Below are 11105 nucleotides of genomic sequence, written 5' to 3'. Positions count from 1 at the left end.
ACACGTGCTGAACTTACAGTAGAGACAAATTTTATTGTTGCCGTTTGACTGTTTAAGGGTAAAATTAGAGATTTGGGGTAACACGTGCATAAACTTTGTAAATAAATTCGCATTCGCACCTCGTAAATGGCTTTTCATGGCCGAGATATGGAATTCATGGCTCGGTGAAATAGAATCACGGCTCGTAGAAATGGAATCACGGCTGGCAAATCCATAAAACCACGGCTTGAGAAATTCAGTCGCGGCTCGCCAAGTAGATATATTCCATACTAGCGCATTATCGGCAAAATTTTCGCCTTCAGAAGATCTTGCCGACACATTTAGATTTAAATTCTTGCATTTAATATATTTCTCAGTCTTCAGCCAACTATTTAGAAAAAAAGTAAGGTTTCCGGTACGTTGGATGGATTACGATGCAGCGAAGCTTGTCCGGAAATCAGTTGCGATGAGTTCCCGCAAAAAATGTAAACAACGCTTTTTCGATTGCATAGTTTCGGTCACATTAGAGCGGTCAGACTGCTTTATTACATGTTCAGTTGACACTTGCTGTACAATCGGACTGTTTTTAGGGTAAAATTAGTTATTTGGGGTAACACGTCACTTACACGTGCATGCAACCTTGTAATAAGTTCGTGGCTTGTAAATAGTTTGTCATTACTCAGCATAAATGACTTTTCATTAAAAATTACCCGGCGACGCATCTTTAAAATGGCCGGCGACGCTTTGGGCTTAAAAATCCATATATTGGCGACGCTGCATCCACCCTCTGCATAGTGGCACAACATCATTATTTGAGGCAAAAAATGAACTTCCTAAAGGCTTCAAACACGTACGCCAACTTGCTCAGTTTCTATATAGTACCTAATCACTTGAAAGTTGTAAGCCTGCACCTATCACTCAACAATTAAAATTAGACTTATAAAATGTATTAGTTAGTTGAAAATTTGCCTCTTAAGTTGACCGCAATGAACTAAACTTCATTAAGTAATTATAACTACGCTGCAAAGCAGAGTTTTCCATCATGCACACTAAACACGTAATTCAGAGTTCAGACAAGCAGAACTACATATCACGTTGGCAGATTGGCTAACATGCTACTGAATTAAATAGGTACCTAGCTTCTTTCCTGCTCCCGGTGCATAATCTAGCGGGATGATGATGATGATCACCACAACGTCACTCGACTGAGTGCCGCCCAGGCCCACCCCCCTCCGGAGCGCCGAGCCGGTCTTGCCACACTCTGATCAGTTGGGACACTTCCACTGGCTTATTCCATAGATCTTCAGGCTGCAGACTGGTTGGAATTTCAGCACACCCAAACAGATGTTGTGTGTTGTGGGTGTGGTTTTGACACAGAGGGCATGATGGTGTTGGGTAATTAGCCTCATCAATCTTATTGAGGTATTCTCTAAGCATTGGGCATTTCCCCGCCCTTAACTGCGCCAATGTACGCCTCATGCCTCGGTCCAAAGTCCTCTCTATTTCGTTTACTTTAGGTGCAGGTGCATTTAGAATCTTGTTGGGTATTCTCTACTCTAGGTATCTCTTGACTGCGGTGGTATGCAATGTCTTCATGTTTCTATTCACCTCCACGCTGCTATCACTGTTGTTGTTGTTGCAGTCATACATTTATATGCTATACTCGCTGTTGTATATGGTCTTTTTCATGAGTCTGATTAGCTCTTGGTTCATCAGACTTCTCAGTGGGTGTTCTTCCAGTTTGCTCTTCTCCCTCAGTTGCGAGGCCGTCATCTGCACATGGTTCTTCAGAGGCAGGACAGATGTTTCGTCGTGAAGATGTTGTGCGTTGGTGTCGCGCGTGTGTCCTGTGGCAATTCTCAGGGCAGAGTTCTGAACAGTTTGTATTTTCTGCCAGCCACTTTCCGATGTTATGGGACCCCATATACTACTTCCATACTCCAGAACTGGATGTATCAGCGCCTTGTAGGTTTGCACAATAGTCTCCGTGTCCTTTCAACCGTCAGCTCCAGATAGGGCTTTTAATATGTTCATGTTTTTCTTCGCTTTCCTCGCAGTGCTTCTTACATGTTCAGAGTAGGTCATCTTTGGATCAAAAGTCACTCCCAAGATTCTCGGATGTTTTTCCATTCCCAACGTTGTTCCTCTTACATTGAGCTCCAGGTTGACACTGTACTGCTTGGGATCCAGTGTTAATAGTGTGACTTGAGTTTTCTGTGTTGAGCAACAGGTGGTTGTTCTAGCAGGATGATCAATGCGGACGGTAACTGAGTCCAACTAATTGTATACGTAGTGCAAGAGAATGTAATAATTAGGTATGTTGTTTCTGATCAAATGAATGAAAACTTTTTCTGTTTCTGATCTAACGAACAAAAACTTCTGATCAAACAAACGAAAACTTCTGATCAAACAAATGAAAACTTCTGATCAAAGGAACAAAAAAAAACTTTTTGAAGATAATTTTGAAATCGTAACGTCTATTGAATTCTAATATGGATCGTTAATTTTAACATCATATTTCCAAAAATCAAGTATTGCATTTCTTTTAATTGAAAAACATTCTTTTACATCAAAAACAACTAATTTTTTCTTACAGCTCCTCACGAATGACGAATGAATGCTCCTCATATTGACAAATGACGATCTTACTCTTATAGCTGAAAATTTTAAATTGAACAATTTTGTCATTTCAAAGACCCCATTGATTACAGAACTTTAGTTTTTGGAAGTGTATTCAAGAAAAGTTTCAGAAATAGTAGGAACATTTCCATTATTATTCTGAAATAGAAGCGTCATTTCCGTTCTTAATATAAACAGGATTAATAAAATACCTATCAAATCCATCCAATGTCATTCAATTTGTGATGTATGAACAAAAGTTTTACTTTGATTCCTATGATGCTCATTTTTACCGGTTGAAGCTGTAGAATTAAATTTTACTAAGACAAATTTTATTATTTAATACACTAGATAGTACATGCTGTAGAATTAAATTCTATTAGAAAAATGTTGAATTGAAAATCTGATTATATTTTTTAAATTAAAAATTAATTTTTAATAAATTAAATTGTATTATTAATGCACTATATGACAGGTGCTCTATGTTTTATATAATGAAATAGTTTCCCATGTTAAACAACGAAAATTTTCTATAAGACACAAAACGTTCGAAAACGCGGGATGGCAGACGAAATCATTCAGAATTTGAAGTAAATTTATTAATATAAATTCAACATAATAGGGCAAAAAATAGAAAAAATTCAAATCTGGAATGTATAAATGGGTTTTTATGATTAAAAAAAACTTTCAATCATTTAAATCTCAGAATGGAATGTGAATCAAATCTATTTATTGTGAAATCAAACTAGACACAGCCAAAACATAAGTGTGTGACACCGTCTTGTAATACATAAACATAGAAAACACAATGTGAACATACGCAGTGAAAGAGTAGCAGTTTATCTCATAATTTTGTGTGGTATCGAAAACTTTGTTGGTGTTGTCCAATCGTGAGAATTTTTTATGAAGCTGGATGTGTTTTTTTTTATTTTAGAACGTATTCATTGCAAAAATGTGTCCGCTAGCCTACAGATAAACGACTAGTTAACTTGATTAGTCGTTGGCAACACAGGATTGGATTTCAAACCACGTGTGATTTCAGAAGCACGGCAGTTTCTAATGAGCTCAGTTTATCAATCTTCATTGCAGTGGAAGGTGGTGTAACGCGGTAGTAGGGTAGGTATTTCAATACGTTTTCTTATATTGACATGAGAATATATTACCTATACAGAATTCCACACTGGGGTAAACACACCATATTCTGGCACCTTAAGGATGTAGCAAGAAATAAATGGCTATAGTAAATGGATCACCATATGCGCAACTTGAGTTCTGATTGGTTTACGCCACTCTCAAAACACCCACTACGCGTGGCGCCAGCAATGATGAAACTTCACAAACTGTTGCCATATTTATTTGAAAGCCTTTAGAATTCAAATCTACAAAATTGCTGATCTCTGACACTGTGTGTGAGTGTGACTAAATGCAGCATATTGTAAGAGTAATTCCGACAGCGCTTCAAAAATCAAAATCGTAATTCATAATTCCGACACCATGTGTGAGCTGTTTTGGAATGTGACACCCTGTGTCATGGCTGTGTGTCGTTATTCCGACACCGTGTTGGAATTAGTTTTTATGTGTCTGAAACTGTCTCTTAAATCAATCATCTATCAATTTATTTACCACTTAAATCAGCAAATACAAGTATACCATAAAATGGTGAAACTTGGAGTCTTGGACTACTATTTTTTAAATGATGCCATTTTTTTACTAGCTAAATTAAACTTGAACTGAAACATGCAAAATACAAGTCTATACTCTAGGTTTACTTACTGTAAATTGCTGGCTCCTGCCTTTCATAGTTTTTATGTAATTTAAAAATAAGTGATGGTCTTTGTTACCCCAGCTCCTTGGGTACCTATCTTAGACTGGGTGGTAAAATCAATTATATTTTTTGGTAATATAACTCCTAATAACTCCAGGTTATGGTGCATTGTAGTAGAACTCTTCTAGTTATATATGCAAATGACAAATTCAAGGAAAGTGTCATAGTTTGCAAATGGGGATGCTGCCCCTGAATGGGGGAACTTAGACCACCTAATGTCAGCCGTGAAGGGGTAATATTGACCGGCTTGGTAATTAAGTTGAAATTACCATATATAAGACTGTAGAGTCTGAAACATAAAGAAAAAACATTAATAAGTGTATCAAACATGAAATATGTCATATATTGGTACCTATATGGTAATTTTAAATTAATTTCCAAGCCAGTCTATGTTACCCCGTCAGGGCTGACATTAGGTGGTCTAAGTTCCCCCATTCTTGGGCAGCGCCCCCCATTTGCAAACTATGACACTTTCTTCAAATTTGTCATTTGCATATCATATGTAACTAGAAGAGTTCTACTACAATGCATCAAAACCTGGAGTTATTTTACCAAAAAAATATAAAATTGGAGGGGGTTCTATGACAGGCTTTAAATAATGGCTATTTTTCATGGGTCACATTTTTCATTTTTTAACCTATTAGTTATGCATACCTTTTTTTTATCTTTCTATTGTGTTACATAGCCTCTGTATTAGGCATTTAATGACCATTGACAAATTTTTTTTATGTCAAATAGGTAGTTTTTGAGTTTTGGGGGTTTTTGTTAGAAAAACTATAAGTGGTCCAAGTTACCCCGGGAGTCTAAGTTATCCCATTTTAAGGTACTTAAAGGATTCCTAATATATTCACAGACTTTTTTAAAAGTCTCAAACCATAATATTCTTTCTACACAAACAGTTTATCACTATTTAGTAAAAAAGGTCAACTATCAAATTTTATACATGTTTTGATGTTCTCACTAGTTGACTTGGACTTTCGCTCTGCAGATTTTAATATTTTCCCGCTAGACCTACCGTCAACCGAGGCTACTCGGGACAGTTTTGAGCGTTTTTTTGTTAATAACTGTTAATAACTTCTTACGATGAAACATTTCATAAACAAGTTTAGGCTCATTTTATAGCTCTTTGCGAGGGCTATCGAATGGCATTGTCAAAAAAAATCCATATGCTATTCCTAAGGTGCCAAAAGCAAAAAAAAGTGTCCCGAGTCGACGGGGCTATTCAGGACACTTGCAATGAAACTACATTTTAAAATATTTGAAGCATGCAGAGTGTACTCATCCATTACTAACAGTACTCTGAAGTTCTCCTCTTCCATTGTAGATGATGTAGAGGTAGAATAAATGACATTTTCAGTGATTTTTACTTGTTTTTTATTTATTGATGATATTACCATAAACATTAATTACCATCAACTGGGGTGACTTTGGCTGCTTATTTTATTTTGTTTTGCAAACAAAAAGGGGGTCGTAAATGCCGGGGTCATAAACGCCAGGGTCGTAAACAAGGTCATAAACGCCAGAGTGACTTTGGCCATCCTTTATGACCCCACTTTTGTTTGCAAAACAAAATAAAAAATGGGGCCCAAGTCACCCCAGTTGACAGTACTGTATTATTGATGTGATATTAGGGTATCCATGAACATGCCATTGAGCATTTACAACAACCTTGTCCACTGCAAGCTTCATATCAGCAGCCTTATAGCATTATTTCTGTATCTGTAAGCTCACAGGACGGCTTGTAATTTCAGACCATTTTAATTCGGTTGAGCGAATTTACTATAAAAAATATAACTCGGTACTCACTGCAGTGAGTGACAGAGAGCGCATTTTCTCGTGGACGAAAACTTGAGGTCACAGACAAACGGACAGACGGACGGACAGACAGACAGACGGACATGGCAAGCACAATAGTGCTCATTTATGCGCCATGCGCTTGTTTATGCGCCATTTTAATTGGGTTAAGTGAATTTACTATAAAAAAAAGATTGTGAAAAATATACCTGAAACAGAAAGGAATGTTTTAGTGACAACCATCATATATTTTGGAGAAATAAATCATAGTTTAGGTCAATTACTTTTCATTCTATGATGCCCGGTGGCCGGTGCACAATTATATATATAGCATTCTATGTACAATTTTGTGACGACCGATGATGCACTAATTTTTCGATAAGTGAAATTTTTTCGCCAAGCGAGGTAAATGTAATCAATATTCTTTGTTTTTAATCCATTTTTTTCTTAACTGGACCCTTTGCTTACTGAGGTTCTACTGTAAATGCGTTTTTGGGGGTTGTCCCGAATAGCCCCGGGGGGGTGTCCCGAGTAGCCCCACCGTGTGGAAATGGCCGCTATTTTTTTTTTGAATGAGATATAACAATTCCGTCAATTACATTTTCAAGCCAACACCTGGGTGCATCTTTTATGTAAGTAAAATTTTTTAATATGGCAAATATTTTTTTTGGCTACAGACCTTAGCAGAAGTAACTTTTCAAAATAGCATTTTTCACCATTTTTTTCAAGAATTTTTCAAAACTAGTAAATGTAGTATTTTTCGACTTCCTTCATACTACATAGATAGGAAAAATGTTGAAGTTTATGCCATTATATTTCGTTTTGCAATATACTAATTAGTTTTGCTACTATAACAGTTTTACGCCGTGTCGGAGGACTGTCCCAAGTAGCCGTGCCCGTCCCGAGTAGCCCCGGTTGATGGTACCATTAACCAGGGCTACTCGGGACGGGCTGGGTAACTTGGGACAGTCCTCTGACTCGACGTAAAACTGTTTTAGTAGCAAAACTAATTGGAATATTGCAAAACTAAATATAGTGGCATAAAAGTCAACATTTTTCCTATCTGTGTAGTATAAAGGAAGTTCAAAAATACTACATTTACTAGCTTTGAAAAGTTACTTCTGCTAAGGTCTGTAGTAAAAAAATATTTGCTGTATTAAAAAATTTTACTTAGAAAAAAGTGGCAGACAAGTGTCAGCATGAAAACTTCATTTGCGGAATTTACATACCTCAATAAAAAAAATGGCGGCCATTTCCGTACGGCGGAGCTACTAGGGACACCCCCGGGGCTATTTGGGACACCCCCAAAAACGCATTCACTGTAGAACCTCAGTTAGCAAAGGCTCTAGTTAAGAAAACAATTGATTAAAAACAAAGAATATTGATTACATTTACCTTGCTCAGCAAAAAAATTTCACTTGTCAAAAAATTAGTGCATCGTCGGTCATCACAAGATTATGCATAGAATTTCATATATAGAATTGTGCACCAGGCATCATAGAATGAAAAGTAATTGACCTAAACTATGATTTATTTCTCCAAAACATATGATTGTTTTCACCAAAACATTTCTTTCTGTTTCAGGTATGTTTTTCACTATCTTTTTTTTATAGTAAATTCACTTAACCCCATAAAATGGTGTGAAATTACAAGCTGTCGTGTAAGCTTACAGATACAGAAAAAATGCTATAAGGATGCTGATATGAAGCTTGCAGTGGACAAGGTACCAGTTAAAATGCTCAATGGCCTGTTCATGGATATGGTAATATTGCATCAATAATACGGTAATTAATGTGTATGGTAATATCATATCAATAAAGGAAAAACAAGTAAAAATCATGGAAAAAGTCATTTATTCTACCTCTACATCATCTACAATGAAAGAGGAGGACTTCAGAGTACGGTTAGTAATGGATGAGTACACTCTGCATGCTTCAAATGTTTTAAAATTAAGTTTTATTCCAAGTGTCCCGAGTAGCCCCATTCGACGGGGCTACTGGCGACACTCTTTTTTTGTTTCTGGCACCTTACAAATAGCATATGGAATTTTTTTGGAGAAGCCATGCGATAGCCCGTGCAAAGAGCTTTGAAATGAGCCTAAACTTGTTTATGAAATGTTTCATGGTAAGAAGTTATGAATGAAAATTGTTTAAAATCGTCCTGAGTAGCCCCGGTTGATGGTACACTGAATTGCGTATTTTCTCACAATTTATATATTTGTCTGTGGCTGAATATTGGCCTGTGTGTCTGTGGTAGAGTGTGAAAAGATATATGGAGGAAGTGTGTCTTATCTTAATCTTAGGAGGATGTCAAGAGCTGAATCTTAAGAGGTGGAGAGGGGAGCAGAAGGCTAGTTGATCAAGTTTGTATGTTTGGTCCTATTTTTTAAAAATGTATGCTGATGCTTTTTTAAATTTAATTTATTTAATTTCCTAAATTACGTATAATTGTGAACACATTGTTGCTTGAATGTTTTAGTTCCCAGGGAAAATGCAATTTTTTTATTTGGTTCTGGTTTTTGAGTAAATGAATGCGCAATGCATGGATGACTGCTATTAAGGTCTGACTGTAGGTCTACATGATCCCAATTCCAGGTGATCTTTAGAGGTATCAGGATGTTATAGGAAATAAGTATAAACATATGTATATTATTGAGGTTATTTGCTATCTCAAGAATTTTAGGCTTCAATTTCTACAACATTGAATTGATGATTTGTCAAGTTTTGCTTTATTTTTATCTTTAAGATGGGTAATTTGATTTAGTACCTTTCAAATATTTATATCTAATTTTATTTCTCTTTCAGGTATTGTGGAACAAACATCACATAATGGAGGTTTCCCAAACTCCTGAAGAGAAGGACAACTACTCCTTAGCGCTGCACTTGTTCCCGAGGCACCCACGGCTTGCCCCCATCTCTCCTGTGAGACTCACATGCTTCAATGAACAGGGCAAGGAAATCAAACCCAAGACTCCAGTCAGGGATGGCTTCTTTAGGAGGTTTGGTAAGTGGGCAACATCTATGCTTGGTACTCAAGAAACAAATAATAATTGTGAAGAAGATGGAATGCAAAATGACCGCCAAAAAGGCAGCTCAAGTGGATCACAAAATACAACTTTTATACCATGCAAAAATTTTTACCAAAACTCTTCTCCTACTGTGCCTAAAAGAAGCTGTGCAGAGTATCCTCATAAAGTGCGGACCAAAACCCTGGTCAAATCTATTGCCCCCAGAAAAAGTTTGAAGTTAGTGAAGCTCCCTGAAAAAGAAATGCGTGAGCACATAAAGAAAAATTCACCCACAAAGTTGAAAGATTGTGATGATCACAACAGAGGGGCAAAATTGAAAGCGTGGTGCAGGTCCACAATGAGAAACTCACTGTGTGGAATTTCATGCAAAAGTAAAATGCAGAAAAAGAATGCTAGCAAGTTTGTGAAAAAATCCCCCGTGAAGTTGGAGGAGCTGGAGAGAAGTCTCCTCTCATGGGGAAAGTTTGATGGATCATTTGTGATCGGCCCTCAAGTGTTCTATGGGGGACTGGGCCGGAAAGATAAAGAAAATGAAACTGGGTCATCAGTCCTTCCAGTTCGTAAATCAAAAAGAAAAACTGCCCGACGGGTTCAGTTTGAACAAAAGTTGGACATTTTTAATAAAATAAAGAACAAGTGTCAAGAAGGAATAAAGGTAAGTAAATGTAATACCGTACCTATATAAGTACCTAATAATAGAAGAATTTAAATGCTACATTATAATATGCTGGGGAAACGGCATTTGCTTTGCTCCTGTTGAATGTTAGGTGGTACTAGGTAATGGTCTGATTTGTGGCTAACTTCAATGCCTAACATCATGAGATTTTTTGTTCATTTGGGAGAATTTTTAAGAGAGAATTTTAACTAGATTTGGATGAAACTCTTCAACATCCTCAGCAAATTGAGTTATTAAAACATATTAGCAATTGAGGGTAAATGCATGGAACTTTCTTTGTGTTACCAATGATGTACCGCCTTTATTTCCTTCCTGCAAATTTATTCTGCTTGTTCACTTGTGTGTCCAACACATTGCTATATTTGTTGTAGTGTATACCTTAAATCTTACTAATTTTACACTCGTTTTAACATCACCCAAAAGATTATCCATCTTTATGCAGATTATATATAAAATAAGTTTGCGTATGAGGCAGAATATTGACTATGCCTTTATTGCAGATGGTGGAGTTGCCAGGGAAGGGACGTGGCGTGGTCACCACTCGGCCCTTCAGGAAGGGGGAGTTCGTGGTGGAGTATGTGGGGGAGCTGGTGGAGCATGAGGTCGCCCTGGCTCGGGAGCAGGCCTATGAGGGGGATGACTCCATCGGCTGCTACATGTACTTCTTCAGGCATGGCGACGAGGTCCTCTGGTTAGTTCTTCTTGTTATTGTTGCGGTTGTTTTAGTTTGCCCAAACATTGTGTGTGAGTGGGGTCTGTAATAAATGAGTGGGGTCTGTAATAAGTGAGTGGGGTCTGTAGTAAGCGAGTGGGGTCTGTAATAAGTGAGTGGGGTCTGTAATAAGTGAGTGGGGTCTGTAGTAAGCGAGTGGGGTCTGTAATAAGTGAGTGGGGTCTGTAGTAAGCGAGTGGGGTCTGTAATAAGTGAGTGGGGTCTGTAGTAAGCAAGTGGGGTCTGTAATAAGTGAGTGAGGTCTGTAATAAGTGAGTGGGGTCTGTAGTAAGCGAGTGGGGTCTGTAATAAGTGAGTGGGGTCTGTAATAAGTGAGTGGGGTCTGAAATAAGTGAGTGGGGCCTGTAATAAGTGAGTGAGGTCTGTAATAAGTGAGTGGGGTCTGTCATAAGTGAGTGGGGTCTGTAATAAGTGAGTGGGGTCTGTAATAAGTGAGTGGGGTCTGTAATAA

The 11105-nt window shown here is 37.5% G+C and overlaps 1 protein-coding gene across 1 annotated transcript in view; it reads left to right on the top strand.

Annotated features, from left to right (window-relative positions):
- The window catches only part of LOC108667100, a gene marked incomplete at its 3' end in the record, with an annotated part of 11819 nt that extends 1207 nt beyond the window's left edge, over positions 1 to 10612 (top strand). The window contains 2 exon segments of the mRNA XM_018154085.1: positions 9022 to 9900; positions 10422 to 10612. Of these exon segments, the coding sequence (XP_018009574.1) occupies positions 9046 to 9900; positions 10422 to 10612 (1046 nt within the window).
- Positions 10613 to 11105: the final 493 nt, after the last annotated feature.

The sequence above is a fragment of the Hyalella azteca genome, unplaced genomic scaffold (assembly GCF_000764305.2).
Source record: "Hyalella azteca isolate HAZT.00-mixed unplaced genomic scaffold, Hazt_2.0.2 contig16928, whole genome shotgun sequence".
In the NCBI taxonomy this organism is placed as follows: Eukaryota; Metazoa; Arthropoda; class Malacostraca; order Amphipoda; family Hyalellidae; genus Hyalella; species Hyalella azteca.
This window is presented reverse-complemented; position numbering and strand designations above follow the sequence as displayed.